Genomic DNA, 19,509 nt, shown 5'->3' with positions numbered 1-19,509 from the left:
AGCCAAGGAGGGCACCGTTAATGTACATATATGTCACACTGGCACAAGCACGCGCCTCCCGTCAATGAGTAGATGCACTCTTCCTTCTGCACATTGATACTGTTTGCAGGTGTAGTTCAGGGGAAAGAAAATAGCAGGGGAAAGAAAATAGCGCCTACATGAAACTGCTAACAACAAGGTCTGTGGATTATCTTGAGACACCTCCAACACTCAGCAACTCACACCAAAACAATCTAGAAAATAGGTATTTTTTATTTTGAGATGAACTGCCATTTTAACACCTTGCAGAACACAAGAACAGTTATCAAACTTTTCACATCACTGAAACTCCTGTTACCCTTAATAATCTCAAAGCTAAACTGAAAACCAACCAGAGCACTCAATGCCAGAAACATGGTGCAAAGCAAGGCAAACAAACCACCTCCATCTTCTTTGAGAACCTTCTGGGCTTTTGAAGAACCACACAAGAGGTCATCTCAAAGCCAACAACCCAGGTGACCTTATCATCCAGCTCTCCTGGTGTTGTGTCCATTCCATCATTATATTGCTTAATTACACTGTCCAGTGAGTGTTCATGTGTGTGCAGATGCAGCTCCTCCCCTCATACTGGCACCCCTCCACCATCAGACAGAATGCATAAATAACAGATGAGGAGAGGAACCTAACAATCTGTTATCTGCAGGGAACACAAGGATTGAAATAGAGGTATGTAGAAATCAGTGGCAATAGGTGTCCATTGCAGCACGTACAGTGAAATGGGCTGAAACACCTCTATGCTTTTATTATTGTAGTCTTATAGGTGTGCAGCATAGACTGTATAAAGGTGTGCAGTAAAGTTCAAAAGGCCTTCCTGTTATTAGACGTGCTGCATTAAATGTAGATGTCATTGTGGAATATGAAGCAATATGAAGCCTTGAAGCAAGCCGCTCCACAGTGACTTGCTAAATCGGCAAAGTGTGTGTGTGTGTGTGTGTGTGTGTGTGTGTGTGCTTAAAGAGTCCTGCAGGATGCTTGGATTTTGCAAGAATGACGTTTTTGCTGTCGTCATGTTCGCTAGTTTTACCAGGCAGACAGAGAGGCAACAAAGTGGCAGGGGAAGGGCTTCAAAGAGTGAAACATAGTGAGGAGGGATCACAGCCATAATTAGGCGGAGGAGGTTAGAGGTAACAGACTCAAGAAGGACCAGAACAATGTGCACTGATAGTTTTCTTCAGGTGCAAGATTTGATGTAATGAGATATATAGAGTTATGGCCCTTTCTCCACAGTTACATGGGCCACTGCATGAAAAGTGGGCGACATGATGCCGGCTCATGAGGCACAATATCATAACTATAAGACTCCCATATCAATGTTGTATTTGTTTATTTGTCTTGCTTGTTTTTTTTAGACTAGAGTCCATGTTTAACTTGGTCAGAGTCCAGAAACGTGGAGTGGGTTTCACATGACAACAGGTGTCTGTTGTCTGCTTGATACAGAAAATATTTAGCTCAACAGAACAGGAATATTTACGCTTATTTCTTACAGCAGATATGCAACAATCTCTCACAATACTTTAGGTTTTAATATGCTACCCCGAGAAAATAATAATCTGTGATTAGTCTCTCTGTTTCCTGACTACTCAGTCCAGGAGCTTACATGAACATCCAATTAAACCCAAACACGTGGGAAGCAGATAATGACTAAAACAGTTTTGCTGGAGACATTACTGTCGCCCAACGTAATTGGTGCTCATCATGAAAATTTCTGCAAAATAACAAAATAAAAATGTTAAGCATCTTCTTTCTTCCAAGCACACAAGCGCCAATGAAAAAAAAAAGTGATGTTAATGTCAAATAAAAAAACAGACTAATGCACTGAGGTTCAGCTGAATTTTTCTGTGTGAAACCAAACCTGTCAGAATGGGAAAGAAACAAAACAAAACAAACTGTCGTTCGGACTGATGTGACTGACCCGACTTTGAACAAGTCTCAAGATTCTGCTGTTGTTTTGAGTGCTGGGAGGCTTTTATGATCTCTAAAGCGCTGTAAGTAAACACAAATTCAAGTGACACACTACTACAGCTCATAAACACTGAGACCTTTTTAAAAATCTGCGCTGGTGCACTACCACGCAGCCTCCAAAAGAAAATAAACTCTAACCACAAAGGGGAGGAGGAAGGTCGTAGTTCTGAATGAACTGGTGAACAGCTGAAGTCCTGATAGTGTCATGTTGTGCAGTCTGCGTAAAACTGTTTGTGTGTCTAAGACACAGAAATTAATGTAGCAGCCATCTGCCCTTCTTCCTACACTTTGCTCCTCTTGAAAGTGCAGCTGTCCTTCAAATAGATTATACACCTGAACAAGCCGCCTCCCTCAATACTTAGACAGCAATTAGCTGAAGTGGAGATCTGGAGGAAAGTCACCTAGAATAACCCACACACAATTTGTATGACAACAGGCGTGAAATAACAAGCATATTCTGAGCCAAACTAAAATTTGACACCATGTGATTTTTTTGTTGTTGTAGCAATACAACACTAACAAAGTGAAGAGCTTTGCAATTATGTAATTAAGGAGCTCTATATGATATTTAGAGCATTAATATAGCAGCAAAACTTTTTGATATGTACAGATTTAGTGGAGAAATGGCGTCCTGAGCGGAGAATACAGTCACATTACCTTTGTGTGTGTGTTGCAATCTGAGCTTCTCTGTCAATTTGGTGTGCTTGTAGTGCAAGTGTGTGTATCCCACTGGTTAGCTAATCGCCACTGCTCTGCAATACACTCATACAGCAATTACTGCTGATACTGGGACAGCATCACCACAGAAGTGAGCACCCACCCTCTGACTTCACCTGGTTAACACCGCACGCTCTGTCAGCACTGTTCACATTATTAGCACCGTACACTGCTAGCCAGCTCAGCCACCTCCATGTTGAGAGCCGTGTGTAGACAACCTCTGAAACAGAGATACGCTCTCTTTAAATCTCTGAAATCCTGATTTTGTGGAACAAAACTGAGATTATGGGCCTGTCCCATTGCCAACACTTCCCCTAAAAATACCTACTTGCACTTGGTTGTGCGTTCACGTTTAGGCTAGTGGTGTCCCAAAACAGAACTGAGGTACTGGAAGTGGTTTCCAACACTTAAAACCCGCCCTAGATTCCAAGGGAGCCACACTTTCAACTAAGTGGAAGATGAAATTTCCCAGAACACCTTGCGAAGTCAGCAACTTCGGCAATTTTTGGAAAACAATTTGTTACTGTATGATCGGAATGTAGGCTATACAAACAACAGATGGTTGGACTAGCGTAAACTCATCAGCAACTCGGTTGAACACAGCATCAAAATATTTACACAAATCGACTTACCCGAACAAAATCGATCAGAACTAGAAGACGGTGTAAGCTCCTCCTGTTTTCAGCATTTCTTCCCCGTTGATTTATCAGACGGAGAAGAATAAACATAGCACACGCCACAACACAAGCGCTGGAGCTGGCATGTTCAAACCTGAATGACTAACAGTATCTTGCGTCGCTACTACGCGTGACGTATGCCTGCACGTCGGTCACGCAGATTTGCATTAAGTGGTGTCTCATTTCTTTGGGAAAGATCTCTACCCTAATATTTCTCACTTCCCTCATCAAGGGTAATCTCGCAAACGAGGGCACTCAATACAAGTGGAAGATTTATGTCAAGTCAGGATTTATTTCTAGAGCACATTTAAAACGACGGCAGTCGACCAAAGTGCTGCACATAGGTGTGTACAGAGTTAAAACAACGTCAATAATAAAAATAGAATAGATGTGGAAAACAACGATAAGAAAACAGAGCAAACAGTACAAACATTAAAATAGCAATTTAAGAAAAAAGAAAAAGATCATCGTGCTCAGGCTGAATGATACGCCAGGTGGAAGACAAAGGTTTTTAGGGAGGATTTAAATTTAAGGGGTAGAAATGGGATTGACATTTTCATTGACAACACTAGTCATGTACTGTATTTTGTGGAGGTGAAGGTTGAGAGCTGCTAGATGACAGGCTAACATGCATTCATATTATGAATTTTATGTTTTGCAGAAAATCTCCCAAAATGGTCTTAAACCATGTATGGAGAGAAAAAAATTGCACACATATATTATGTATCATAATTTATTACTATCATATTGTACAAAAGCTTCTCTTCCAAAGCTTCTCTTATTTCTGTGAGATTCACAAGACTATAGAAATGCTAAAGAAAACCTGACATCTTTGTTTTTCTGAGGCCACAGCAGAGTTCGCAGTTTATGAACACTGTGCTGACATGTGCGGGTCTAAAGCTGCCCATGTGGGAAGCCTGATGAAAATGGACTGAGACGGAGCATGAGGCTGTGTAAGTGCCTTCTTGGGGAAACAATATTGACTTTTAAAGGGTTAGGGACAGAAGACAACGGAAGGGCAGACATGGAACAAAGCCTTCATGTAGGGCATTCAGCAGCGCATGGAAAAGCATGGCTACAAGGTTAAATCAAAGTGCAGCAGACCGGTAACTAGCTGCTTAGGGGACGGCGACACTGCAGTAAGGGCTCCTGGAATTTTGGGCAGAGAGCCAAAGTAGAATGTGCATGCTAACGTAAAGTGTGACAGATGTGTCATCAATGCACCCATGTTAAAAACTACTACATTCAGGAGGCGGTATCAGCATATTGCAGAGGAAAGCAAAGGTGAGAGGGCAATTGGATTTCTGTCCGTCTGCCATAGACACATCTGATGACCCCTTCGGACCGCGTGTGAATACAATGATGGTAATAAAAAAAGTAAGTGCTTCTCTTTATGATGATCACAATCAGATTCCCTCATTGACAATGGGTGGTATCATTGGTGAAAAAACTGCTCTGCACATCAGAATCCCAGCACATTCAGGGAGTATTAACACGGACACACACCGCTATGAATGGTAAACTGATGACACTGTGCAAACAAAAGTGATATCGACAACAAGTGTGCAGCATGATACCATATTGATCACCATTTCTCAACGGTCATTCTGTCGCCAGCCAGGTGAAGCTTTTAAATGTAAAGCTGCAGGTGCGCAGTGTCGTTTCAAAGGTCTGAATCTTCCAGAGAAACTGTGCCTTTACACGGAGCTCTGCTGACATGGGGCTCACAATTTGTGACGCCAGTGCTCGCTCCACAAATAGACTTGACGCACAATCTGCTGCACGTGGCATAAAAGCAAAAATTACAGCTGGAACACCGTGTATTTGTGTTGCACTGGCAAGTGTTGGGAGCAGCTAAAGACCTTCCCACACACACCTCTGCACCAAATACTCTAGAAGGATGAAGCCAGCAATAACGTGCATCCTTGATCAATAAATGATCGATGAAGAAAAAGGGGCACTGTGGCACCCACCTCCTGACACAAATTGAGCACAATTACACACAATATCAAAGGGACAGAGATGATTGCAAAGCTTGCATTGATTCGCATACACACAGAATCTTCGATATACCCTATAATTTGAAAACCCACTCTTATCTTACATAGGAGAGAGAGAAGGAGTGGCAACAAATGGTTAAAAACATCCTTGTGTACTCCTGAGCGTTCACACGGTTCTGTCTAAGCATCTGTATGGCATGACTACCTTTCAATCCAACAACTACTTTAAAAGTTTCACAACAGGAAATAAGTGAACAGAAAATGTTCATCCACCCATAGAAAATGAAATCCATGCTGCTCGTATATGGATACAATCAAATATCATTCTGTCAATGTGCTCATACTGTACCTGATGCAGCTGTAGTGTTTGAAGGTGCTGGCAGCCTTCTGACATTCCAGACAGAGCTGGATTGCACCTGGATAGTCTTCCTCCTAAAAACACAGAGAGGTAAAGTCATTTAATGTACGTTTCACGTACAATAAACAGTATTGTATAGTCTGCAAACAAATTATAAATACCAAACATATAAACAGAAAATTCTGGATTATGACGGCGACACGTGTGATTTCTTCTGTGCACCAGATTTGTTTGATCTCCTTAAAAATGATTGATACAGCAGATACTGTGTGGATAACGGATTGGATTACATTCAGTGGTAGTCAAATCCATTCCATGTGCTACAGCTGACCTTCACAACAGATCGGCATTTGTGGGACTGTCTCGTGTTTGTGTGGGTTTGGCTTTCAGTGCAGAATCCCCGCTGATGTTTGACCTTTCAAGTCGATTACAAACATATCTTTGCATGTGTGTGTGTGTGTGTGTGTGTGTGTANCCTTTCAAGTCGATTACAAACATATCTTTGCATGCGTGTGTGTGTGTGTGTGTATATGCGTGTGTGTGTGTGTGTGTGTGTAGAAGGGTTGAAAATACCTCAAGCATCTCGCTGAGTCTTACATCTGTTCTTTGCTGTGAGGGTAAGAATGACGAGAGGAAGACATGAATACAGCATAAAATCACTAACAGGCCATTACACTTGTGATCAAAGCAAATAAGCAAATAATTGAAACAGAGTATGTTCCATTAACTTACATATTTAAATCATGTGCAGATGCAATGAGTATTGTGTAGACTACAGTAATTCATTTCCCAAAAGTCACACAGTGTGTTTGTAATTGTTTATAACAGATGGCTGCCTCAGTGTTGCACATTGTTTTGTCTTGTTTTGACGCCACACATTACAATGACGTCTTCACATCTGTCTTTGTGTTTTCATTGTACACTGCGCATTTTTTTTATTGTTTATGCTGTAAAACTTTTGCACATCCTCTAGATCATATCTTTGCACATTTCTGCCTAGCTCTTTCATTTTAAACACTTGCATTGTGCATATTTTTAAACAGTATTTTTAAAACATTTTCAGCAAACAGTGATTTTAGTGATGTAATTTTTTCTCTCTGAACATACCAGTACCAGCTGCACTTTCTCACTGTCTCTTAATGTTGATATTTACTGCAGTCATTCTGCTGTTCTTTGCTACGAACCAAAAAAAGAGTCGTCGTCGTTGTCATTTTATAGCCTTGTCCTACTAAATAATTGAAATTTTATGCCTGTAATGTCAATTTTTGTCTGTGGTATCATAAAAGGTATCGAATACCGATATGTCTTTTTTCGCTACTTTATTTTCTCTGTAATAAATAAAATGTAACTTCTGAACAAGCTCCAGGGGTGACATAGCAGACTAAAAAGTAATTCTGCAATTTTCTCATCATACATAGAGCTCATCTTCTGTCTCTTCTCATTCTGATTCTGGATATTTCAGACAGAAACAGCTCGGGGTAATGTCTTACATTAGGAAGGTCAGATTCCGAATGTGAGCCAAAATAACACTGACAAGAAAATCAAAAACTTCCCTCATGACTACAGTTAAAATACATAATGTTGCAGGTTAGAAATATGTATTACATCAGCCATAACTGTAAAAAAATAGTACAGAAATGTGAGTACAGAAAGGTGTGTTAATTATAATACCAAGACCATGGCCAAGACAATTACACAGGAAATTCAAAGGACAGCTTGTAGGCAGCTGTCTGAGTGTTATGCAGCTTTTATTTTATTAAAGAGGCAGCACACTAGATGCTGGAACAATCTGTGTAGGGCATGGAGGTCATGCTGAAAAGTACTGATTTAGTTTTGTAAACCAAATCACAACAAGAATCCATGCAGGACCCAATAAAAAGCACAATTACTTGGGACTGACAGAGGTCAGGGTCAACTGTGAACCAGACTGGTATTTCTCAGGGTGGTAGGACGAAACATGTTGTTGTTAACTATGTGTGTAAACTTCACCAGCGTCTTGATGGTCCTCAGTGACTTCAGCAGGCCTGTCAGCAGTTGTCGACGCCTCTGATTGGCCAATAGCCCCAAGCTGGCTTCTGTGAATCCCTCCTTTGCCACACTTAGTTGCCTTCACAAGACATCACAGTACAGAGTGAATACACCATCATCACAGGTTAATGCTGCTGTTACTTAGCTGGCAATAAACATAACAATAGCTGTAATACGTTACACCAGAAGCCTGTTTTACTGAAACTTGCCTATTTACTGTTACCACCCAACTTGTAGGAACACTAAAACATTTCTTTTCACCCACAATAGCATAATAAATAGCCTATTGAAGACAGAAATAACATACTGTGCAGAGTATCGTGTAAAGTGGCATGTTTTAGATTCCTTTTTTATTTCAAGGGCAAACAAGACAGAATCATTTGTCATGTGTGACCATATTAACAGACTGAGACTATATGATGGGAAGGAACGTTATCACGGCTATGAGGAAGGCACTTAGTATGCAGATGTAGTTTGAATGGGCTATTTCAGCAGCTTCTTCATTTAGTGAATAGACAGTATGTGATGGAACACCATTACCTCCTTGCATTAGTGCAAATGACCGCTGCCAGCTGCAGGTTGGTCTGTAACGCCGTCACTCGCTCCAGTTCCTGTGAATGAAGAAGTCAGTGGTAAAAATTACTGATTATTATTATTAAAATACAGTTATCTCTAAACACTAGAACATTTCAAAGTTAGTGTTTCAGATCCAGAGGAATTATTTACTGCTGAAGTTTCTATCTAGTGCTTAGAGAGCCGTATGATAATGCTGTGGGCTTGTAAAATCTGTGGGACACAAAGATATTGTTGAGTTGGTTCATTGATGGTGTCGTCAGTGAAATATGCCTGTAATAATAATGCCATTTACCCAGCAAATCACTTCCCCCACTAAGTACTTTACAGACATGAACAACAATGCAACAGCGAGATGCATCCTGCTGTGAGCGTTTTATGAAGACAGATATTATAGATGATGTTATTATAGTAAGGCATGCATCATCGGTGCAAATAACACACAGAAGAAACAGAAAAGCTTCCTTTCTTCGGAGCTTTGACATTTAGAAAAAGGATCAATGAGCACTCTGCTCTGAGAGTTGAGTTATTATGCCACTTCAGTGACCTCTGTGGAGCACAAACACTCCCTCAGCCCAGAGCAGGACCCAGGGACAAGTCGCGTCGCTGTTATATTTTAGACTTTTTCTCTCCCCCTCTTGGTTCTGATTTTCCTGATCCGCCAGATGCCATGCCTGAGGTGGGAGATGGTTATTCTTTGATCTTGTTTTGTAGTGCAGCATCATCCCTATGCAAAAGAAGTCCAGTGCTCACAAACATCCACATAACACTGTCAGAAATGCAACCTTTTACCAACAGAATACAGTCTGGGGAAATTAATTGTAAAACAGTAATTTAATAAACAACAACAGAATCAAAGTGGCGCTTCAGCTGTGGATACAAGATCAATGAATCCAGTCAAAGCAATCTAACCCCATTAAACCACCACGTCATTTTAACACTTTGCTTTCACAGTTCATGCACTTGCAACAAGTGAACAGAGCCAGGATAGCTGTATCCCTGTTTCCAATATTCATGCTAAACTAAGCTAAGCTAACCAGCTGCTGGCGGTAGCTTCATTTTAAGCACAATATACACATTTATGAGAGTGGTATCAATGTTTTTCTCATTAGATCTTTTCAGATGGGGAGACCTTCAATCTTGTCAAGACAGCAAAGGCAAGTGTGGACTGTATATAGACATGGACAACATGTCAGCTTCCCAAAAGTGAGGCCAGAAAATCTCAATCACCTTCCGGTGGTTGGCTGCAGCATAGGTCATAAACCCCGCCCCCTCCTCATTAGCAGAAGGGACATGAGCCAAACTAAAGGATCAAAGAACACGCCAAACAAATTTTCATTTAAATAATAATAAATATAAATAAATCATATTTTCTGTCATTTTAGGTAGTTCTCACACTGATGTATGACCAAGTGTTCATTTTCTAGTAAGTTGGGTTATTTGATGCTATAAAAAGGGGGTTTGACGCCATGATTGACAACTGTGTGAGCCAATCGGTGGCACTGCTCGCAACTGGTCGGACGGGTGTATGGACAGGAACTTGACACAGCAGAGATTGCTACTGCACAGATTCTGGCTCCAAATGACGTCAACAGTGCAAGATGGCAGTTGCCATATCTAGGATATTTTTGGCTTCATTTTTGAACAGTGGGCGGAAGTGGAGATGCGTCATCCATCTTTATATACATTGGTCTGGACATAATCTAACCCTCACATTGATGCTTTTGCAAATTAAATACTACCCAAACAACTGAGAGCAACAACTGTCCATAAATACTTCATATGCGTAGAACACAGTTGCCTTTCTTAAATAAGCTCATACGCACTGGTTAGAGGAGTTAATTAATACATGAAGGTACCACAGTGGCCTTTGTACACTCGAACACACATTAAAATGTGTCCTCAGAAAATGCCCTTGCACTCGCAGCAACGAGGGGCTGGCTGGGACTGGGCTGACTCACCAGGTCTAGCTAAGAAATAATTCAGTGGCTGAATCCAGCTGATTCACACACTGGGAGCAGTGTCGCCACATCTTTATCACCCACTCTGCTACAACTGTAAAACTCTACTATGTCTAAACACAGCAATAGTATGAAATTCACTAAACAGTTCACAGTAAAGGTGACCAAGCTGCACAGGCATCATTCTCACAGCAAAATCCCAAACTCCTGACTTCTTCAATATCTATCAATCAATGATCTACATTATCAAAGCAAAGCACTGATTGTTTCATTCAGATAAACAGTCAATAACAGTTTGTGTAGTTGCCCAAGTAAGGGGTCATCTCCTTCCTGTATCCCAACAGGAACTTTTCTTTCGCTTCACCAAACGAACACACACACGGTCTGGCTCTCACTCTTTGCCCCTTGTTATGCCACCCACTATCAATACACAGGTAATACAGTACACAGTACAGTACAGTGCAAACACTCAGACCATGATGTAATATAGAAACACTCACGCATTCAGTTATGCTCACATATCCACACAGGAAGAGACCTAACAGCCTGAATACACACATTCAGCTTCAAACAGAATCACACACTCAGACAAACGCGCTGAACATGCTGAGTGCTCAGTATGTAGCCTGAGGCTCCAATTTGTTGTTATACCACCGCTCTGAGCCGTCTATCCTGTCTATTAGCTACAGTTAACCTGACAGACTGAGGGCTAAATCAGCTTGTGGAACTGTGTACCTGTAACTGTGCACAGTGGTGGACTCTGGCAACTGTTCAATTAGTTTTAAGTCGATAAAAGAGGTTAAAGAGCTGGTATGCACAACTGGGATGACCTTAAAAAGCAATGTGTGTACAGTGGATCTATATGTACTGTACACATACAAGAAAGGTGAGCCAACTCCACCATAATGAAAATATACAACAGAACTCCTACGATGTCCACAAACACAGGCGCTGGTGTGGGAAGTGAAGGTCAAAGAGGAGGAGATCTTCAGTCACAAGGGAGGTTTTATTCCAGGGTTCTTTATTCATATATTCATGAGAGGTCCTGCCCGCGACCCTTTGGGACATTGACTATGCACTGGCTCCCTGTTGCCCATTCTGCCTTTACATTCTAATGATGCTGCTGTTTGGGCCATGCCCTTATCATTTATTTGCATTAAAGTGAACGAAAAACAAAGTTAAATTACATCTAGGGCATACAAGAGCAGCTGGAGTTAAAGGAATACTTCACAAACACAAAATGACCATTTGAATATCAATTGCTCATCCTGTTACCTTTAGTTTGTGAATAAACTTTGTTGTTCTTGAATGCCTCCACGGTAAGCGAAGGCTCCAAAATCGGCGGACATTCTTAAACAACAGCAAAATTCTGTCAAGTGCGTGCATCTGAACTCTGCTCATGCATTCCACTGAGCAGAGTTCAAACACACGCGTTTGCCCAGGCGCACACTCATCCATGAGGGAGACTAATTATGCGGAAGTGTCTTTAATGTAAGGTTTTAGTGTAAATGCATGATAAGATTTGATAATACTGCATGAGTTGTCTGAGAGTTTTTAAAAGGATGTTTTGATTTAGTTTTGCTGTTAAAAAATGCAAGAAATTCAAATTCATCAAAACAATGTACCAAAGTATGAGTACCTGTAGTTATTCCTTTAACATTTTTTTTGCACGTAATACATTTTTGTCTCCACATTCCCACACTATTACTTCAAAGGTATGTGACCATACCCTCACACCTCCACACATTTTTACAACCCTCTGACCCCAATGTAATTGTCAGGTACGACCACCAAATTACTAATCTCTTTCAAAGGAGGCAACTAGGAAACACAAAGAAAGGTAACAGCAGTAACAGTAATGAATTAATGTTTCCAGTGCATGGCCGATAATTGAATTTCTGTCCAAGTCCCTTTCCTATGGTGTTGAGTGACCTCGTCAGGGCTACCTGGTGCAAATTCATCACAACATGGACTCACTGAAGGCAATCTTTCTTTCCTGAGAAGTCGAAGGGTCATGCAGTTGGCCACTCTATTCTAACCATAGACTGTATATAAAGATGGGCGGCTTGACAGCTCCCTTAAAGAGAAGCCATTACATTTTTATCGCCCCCTGCTGGCTGGCTGCAGTTTAGGTCATGAACCCCACCCCCAGCGTACATATCACATAAACTTTTCCAAAGGTTTTCTGATAAGGTTGGCTTTACTTTGTTATTTGATGCTATAAAAAGGGGTGTGACAACATGATTGACAGCTGTGATTGGCTGATACCGCAGCATCACTCCCCCAATATAGTGCATAGACTCTGGCTCCAAATGAGGTCACCAGAGCATGATGGCAGTGCCTGCATCCAGGACTTTTGGCTTCATTTTTGTACAGTGGGAGGAAGTGGAGATGCATCGTCCATCTTGATAAACACTCTATGATTCTAACCTGTTTCTTTTTACTTGGAGAGATAAGAGAGGGCAGTTATTTTAAATCAGCACACTACTTGTTTTATTGATCCAGCAGGTTTACAGAATCTCGCCTTGAACTGATGAGAAGTAATGTTACATCTGTCAACTTCAGAGCACCAAATTCAAATGTACAGCACAGGTACAGTACAGCACCTGAAGAATATACAGCTTTAATTAGTAATCAACAGTTATAAATGAATCAATGAAAATGGCTCTGGCCTCCATGTAACCTCCCACAGAGGAAAGCCCAATCCCACTTTCAACCCCTTCCGAGTGCATCGCTTGGGAGCAGCAACAGTGATCAGACACAGGCCCCAGCAGAAGAAAGATTAGTCACTACATAGCTATGACTCACATCAGACACTTTGCAAGCCATCATTTCAGGCGCTGAGGCATGAGTGTGTGTGTTTGCACGATTTATGTGTCCACCGATGTGTTATACACAGTGAACAAGCACTGGGGAGAAGTGGCTTTGTGCCCTGTGGCTGTGTTTCTGCAGAAGTGTGCATTTCTGTGTACATGTTTGATAAAATATCACACCGAGGAGATAAGAGGCCTTGGGAGAGAAAAAATGGTGGCGAAAATAGTCAGTGGAAAAGCGATGAAACCTCATATAAAAGGAGGCACAAAGAACAGAAGATGTTGGGTTTAGTAAAGTATTACTGCTAGGAAATAATGTGGTGAAACCCTGTCTTCCTTTTCGTGACATTAATGCAGTGAATGTAGAAACTCAAGTGCTCTCTGAACTCCAGAGGGTATTCGTAGACCAAGTGAAAGAGGGCTGAGACGGGTCAACGGAAATGCCCCCGAAATCCCTGGCAACTTCCGCTAACAAGCCCTGCAGTCATCTTGCCTCTGCAGAGTCTCATGGAGGGTCACAGAAATAATGATCAATTTGCTATTCATAGACTGACCTTCAGAAGGCTTAACAATGATGGTAATTTCACTGCAACTTCACGACACACCAGATTTGTTAGAGCTGTCAGTCATCTGCTGTGCCTTGCTGGGATCAAAGCTTCACTGACTAAACACAAATTCTATCAAACTTCAAAAGTGATATATCTGATGGGACTGGTGAAGTTTGATTGCTTGATTAAATAAATCAAAAGACCAACTCCTCCAATTAATCCAAGACACACACTCGCGCACAAATATACACATTTAGGCTAACACAAATATTTGATCTCCCGGTAAAACACTTTTATTTTGAAATCCACTTGCAAAGCCACAAATCACATTCAATGTACACAGACGTGCACAATGCTGGCCTCTGCTGCTGCACCAGCGTCTGTATAGAGTTGATAACTAAGATCGTTAAACCTCCAAAAAAGGTAATTTCTCTCCCTTTCTATGTGGCAGTGGGTTCAAACTACTCTTAGCTCATGTTTTTAAAAGGGTCAAGAATGTTGCTGTCGCTGCGAGGTTCATTTCTAAACAGGATGAGACTGCATCTGTTCACTACCCTCAAATGAATCAGATGAATAAAACCAGTTACAAAAATCATTCCGACTCATCGTTATAGCCAACATGGTCTCCTATAATTTCTCGTCTCTACTGGCTCGGAACAAAAATAGACTTAATATCTTCTTACTTGATTCAAAGAAATCTTCTCTCTCTCCCTCTCTCACACACACACACACACACACACACACTGGTTCATTTCAGTTCACTGCAACTTCACCAGGCGATCAAAAGAAGGGATTTCATGGACTTAGTTTAAATTCACATCCTGACTATGTTCTGAATCAAAAACCTAGATTATTGCCCCCTTTTTCTTATCCATGGATGGAGTAAGATTTCCTATTACCATGGTTACAGAAATTCTACGTTATCTCGTTGGCAGCTGACAGTTGAAACAGGAACACATCCACTGACACCCTGATACCATCAAAATAACCTGACGTCCAGTCATAACAAGTAGAAGAGATCAATAGAAAAGATGCCAATCCCCAAAAAACGAACAAAAAAAGACCAAATGTAACTGACTGTTTTTTAAGATGACTGGCCGGGCTATGGTTGTTTCATGTGGTCGTGAGATGACACTGGAAACTTACCTTGACATAAGAGGGCTGTTTCTCCAGAATGAGATCAGCGACCTTTTTAGAAACCTACAGAGAGGTAGAGAAAGACAGAGAGAAGGGAAAAAAGATCAGAATTGGAACATTTTTTTTTAAAAAAAGTGAAAGGACATTTTGATGTTCTACCCAAATGTCACCCCACAGAAACAGTTCGGGCAGCACAATCTTGCTGTCAAGGATGGAGCCAGAATTACAATCACTGATGTCTGTATCTAAAGCGCAGTATATCCAAAGCCTTTTAAAAGAGCGTCTTCCTTTCTCTGTTTCATTTCATTCAGTGTCTCTCTCAATAGCATTACTCGTGCTTCTCTCAGAGACGTCTCTGTTCTCTCTTTTCCCATTGTTTTCTAATGTTCTCTGGTCTTTTTTTGTGCCTTCAACCAATCTGACTCACATCTGTGATTATCTAAAGCTAAAACTGAAGGACCCTACAAACAAGGTCTTATAGATTGGAGTGGGAGCTCTGGTTAACTCTTACTGCCGACTCTCATAAAATACTTTCAGCACATTAAAGCATTGTAAGCTGTCTGTAGTCCCATACAACTATTGATATGTTGTGTCACTAGACTTTTCCTGCCTGGTAGAGCTGTGTATTGTTTGAAAAAATTAAGATACCAGTACCCTGAAAGTGACATCGATAAAAATACTTCAGTTGATACCTTTTTTTCCTACTTCATTTGATACCTATCATGTGACTGAAATTATTCAGTTGTGTAAAATGCCATCAGGCATCACAGGCGTGTAGTATAACCCTACTTTTGAACATTTTGGTTGAATCTCAGTGCGCTGAACAGCCTACTTTGGTAAATACATTGCGCTCTAGTTCACCACACCACACACTGTATGGGTAGTGGCTGCTGCAGTAGTGATTGGCTGCAAGCAAAACCCAACAAATCCTCGTTACAAGACCAAGTTACAAAAAGGATCGACTGCATGTATTGTTTCACTGAAGGTTTTGAAACTAACTGGTACTCCCTCCACTTTGTAAGGCAGGTTTCTAAAATGAATTTGTAGTCTCAAAATCCAAGCTGAATTATCCCTGATGGCATCACTGTGACATCATCAGGGTTATTTTTCTTAAACTGGTGAGGTGCTGCTTCAAAACAATGTCCCCACAGTTATAGGGAGGGATATCTTGTTTTTTAAAAAGTAGGCTACATTCTCATGTATGTTCAGTAAGTGCCAATTTCTGTAACTCATGGGCCGTGTCAATTACAAAAAAAAAACAATTGATTTTAATATCAAAGTGAAGGGTGAATGAAGCTCAAATGTTTCAAAAAATTAATACAAATACATGAGCTGGAAATCAATGTGCTGCTTGTTATAATGACAGAAGGAAAAACACTTGTCCAGTGGATGTAACCAATCATCTTTTTCCCCACTCAGTGAGTTTATTACAATAGTGAGAAGGTGTTCATATCTGCTAGTATGCAGTAGACCAGGTTAGGGGAGGGGATGACTTTACAAGATGGTCGCCAACTAGAGACCTTAACAGATAGAGACAGTGCGCAGCACGTCATACTGTAAAAACCATGTCCACCAGACGGGAAACCAATCTGTGTCGCAACATGGAACCAAAGACTGAAACACTGACAAAATGCCTTAAGCTAGCTGAAAACCTTAGATTTCAGCATGACAAAGGGATATTTTAGCACCCTTAGTCCACCAAAGAGAAAAATGTTGACAAGCTCAATATTGTCAGTCTCAGTGTCTCTTCTCTTTACCTTGCTTTTCTTGGAGAAATAATCCCACTGTGTGGCCAGAAGTGAAATACTTCGATATCTACAAGTGCTTGATTGAATCACCAGCTAAGATCATCATTAAACCAAACCAAGATCAAAACCAGGCATTACATATCTCAGTTAGCTTCAACTTCTACAGGGTGTCCGGCCAAATTAGCAAAATTCACTCAATCATTTTCTGTAACCTCTTATGAATTATTGTCCCTTCTGGTGTCTGGTTACTTTATGGCAAACGCAGCTCAACTGAAACTGTTCATGCCACAGGGTTCCAGTGTCTGCGTCTTTTACCATTCAAATGCATAAATAAGATGGTCACAGAGAAGAATATATTCAGTACTTTTCAGAAGAAGTGTAAGAAATCAGACGAGGAAATGGCGAACAAAAAAACAATGCATATTTGTGTTAAAGAAGCTCAAGACAGACATTCAACCATTAACAGAGCTGCCCTCAAAATTAGGCCATAATGCCACCTATTGGCAACCCACTGACTAGAACAAACCTTTTTAACAGGAGTGAAAGAGTCTTCTTAATACATAATGAAAACCCATGAGTAACCAAAACCTCCCACCTGAGCCACAAGGCCAAAGACATTAGCTCTCAGCTCTTCCTCACATATACAAATGGAGGCTAATTGTTCACAGACTGGGTTGCAAAGCAGTGATGGAGTGCATGCAATATTTAACAGATGGGGGTAAATGTTGCCCAAAACAAGTGACTGGCAATGAATGATCATCAACATAGACCCACAGTAAGACAATGAATGTCATTTTTCTCATTAGGGACACCGACATGCCATGAGGGAGTAAAAAATGAGGGAAGTCATGGGAGAAGACAGATGCCTTATGCAGACTACACTCCTCAGCTCATACACATCGTCTATTAGAGTGAAAAAGCTAACGAACACAAGCATTGATAACACAGATTATACATGTTTGGACAGTTTGCTCATTAGCAGGAAGGCTGTAGATATTTGTTAGGCTTTAATAAATGTGTCTGAATAAGAACACATTTGCTACTTCTTGCAAGTGTTTACTGAGATGTATGAGGCAATTAGAGCTAAATTAGCTGGTGCTAATTAGGGTTGGTAGCAGTGAAAAGTCTAAAGCAGTGTAGCAGTGAAGGTCAGTCCTCCTGATGAAGAGAGCTGCGCACTGAGACAGCATAAACTCAACAGTGAAGGTTTCCACTGGTAACACAGAGCAATATAACCCCTATTCACTTTGAAGCTGTGTGTGTGTGTGTGTATCTTTTTTTCATGCAACAATGTCATCTCTCTATTTTCATTCACACATACACCCCACCTGAAACTTCCTCTGCACAGTAGGGCATCGTTTCAGCCTGACTGAAACACAAGGAGGAATTTGGCAGCCATTCAGGGTTTAGGCAAAGGTTGCATAAGCGTTGCTAACTTTTAAAAGAAGCCGAGCGGTGAGAGAGAATTCATTATTGCTGCAGGAGGGATAGTCATCTCTAGCTTTCAAGTTTCATTAAAAATTGAATATGTTCACATGAGTTATCAACATCGCCTCCTCTGACATCTCTGCAGCCAACATTTCTGTGAAGAGAGTCACTTTGAGGTTGATAGGAAGGCAAAATGTTGTGAAACTGCTGTTGAGTTGTACCTTCAAAGGCAGTAAGCACTTGTGAACTATTATTAGGATGTGGTTGATGTTCTAGAAATGCTACTGATAACAGTACAGTAAAGGGCTCAACAGTAAGGGCCGACAAAAACCAAGCTGATATTCGGCCGTTGGTCAATATCAGGCTGTCGCTGAGTGTCTGTTATCCTAGTTTTTGCGGTGTGTCCCACACCTTTGGTACTAGTCAGCCCTTGTTGCCTGTTTTTCGGCTGGTTTTGGCGTTTTAAATCGCCATCGGAGCCTGCTGGTGAGTGAAATCACTCTGAATGGCAGTTCAGCTCAGCACATGAGAAGAGAAATGGAAGTAAGGAAAGAAAACAAACCATTAAAGTCAAAATATGTGAGATTGAAACAAACTTGATTCATGAGGTAAGATTATTTTTTAGCCATTGAGCTCTTTAGCAGAAACTCTGTAAATTGTTTGTGTTATTGTTCACTGGCGTACAGTAAATATCATTTGTTCTTTCAACATCGGGTTGTGCTGTTAGTGTGCTAACTAGCTAACTAGCGAAGCGGTCTTCAGGTTTTCCTTTTTGAATGTCAAATTCAGACTACCGCCATCTGCTGCTATGGAGAGTTATTTCCTCTCACGCAGGCGCAGAACATACATGCTAGTTGGCCGCTAGCTGTAATTGTTGCGGTGTGTTCAAGTGCAACTTTTTGGCTAAGACACAAGCCACGTGAAAAAACGCAACAGTCAGCCTTTGCTGCCACCAATTCTTTGATGTTGGTTTGGTGTATCTGGGTTTTAACGAATGACAGTGCCAATCATTCTGGAAAATTGGCAACTAATTCTTGGCCTTTGGTTGCCATCAGTGGCAGCCCCATTTTAACATGTAAAAAATAAGGACAACAAATGGCACAAAATGCACCCCAAAATGAATAATTTTTCAATTTTCATTGCATTAGTGATGTTTAAGTATTGCTTTCACAGTCAGAACTAGAACCAGAAAATGCTGCACGAGTGTTTGTGCATTTACTTGCATGTATGCTATTTCTGGAATGTCATACACCAGGAATTAAGGATAGACACGTTAACTGATAACACTTAAGATTTAAGTTCTGTAAAGTATGAGATAAAACAGAAAATACAAAGATTTCGCGTCAGCCACAGTAAGTCTCATACAGGCTTGGCACATGGGGGAAGTTTCAGTTCTGCAACCTCAGCACTAGATGCCACTAAATCCTACACGCTGGACCTTTAAGCTGATGTATAACTGCATAAAAAATGCCTGGTTGCCAGTCGGGCAATTACTTTTAAGTTAGTGTTGAGACCTCCAG

At 41.0% G+C, this 19,509-nt stretch overlaps 1 protein-coding gene across 1 annotated transcript in view; it reads right to left on the bottom strand.

The window, feature by feature from the left end:
* Positions 1 to 19,509, bottom strand: part of vps50 (VPS50 EARP/GARPII complex subunit) — a 129,852-nt gene that overhangs the window by 93,533 nt on the left and 16,810 nt on the right. The window contains exons 5-9 of the mRNA XM_050034838.1: positions 14,823 to 14,876; positions 8,322 to 8,392; positions 7,743 to 7,860; positions 6,327 to 6,362; positions 5,745 to 5,827 (exon numbers count right to left, since the gene is read on the bottom strand). Of these exons, the coding sequence (XP_049890795.1) occupies positions 5,745 to 5,827; positions 6,327 to 6,362; positions 7,743 to 7,860; positions 8,322 to 8,392; positions 14,823 to 14,876 (362 nt within the window). The remainder of the gene's footprint in view (positions 1 to 5,744; positions 5,828 to 6,326; positions 6,363 to 7,742; positions 7,861 to 8,321; positions 8,393 to 14,822; positions 14,877 to 19,509) is intronic.

The sequence above is a fragment of the Epinephelus moara genome, chromosome 22, assembly GCF_006386435.1.
Source record: "Epinephelus moara isolate mb chromosome 22, YSFRI_EMoa_1.0, whole genome shotgun sequence".
NCBI lineage: Eukaryota > Metazoa > Chordata > Actinopteri > Perciformes > Serranidae > Epinephelus > Epinephelus moara.
The sequence above is the reverse complement of the archived record's forward strand: the minus strand, read 5'-3'. Positions and strand labels throughout refer to the sequence as shown.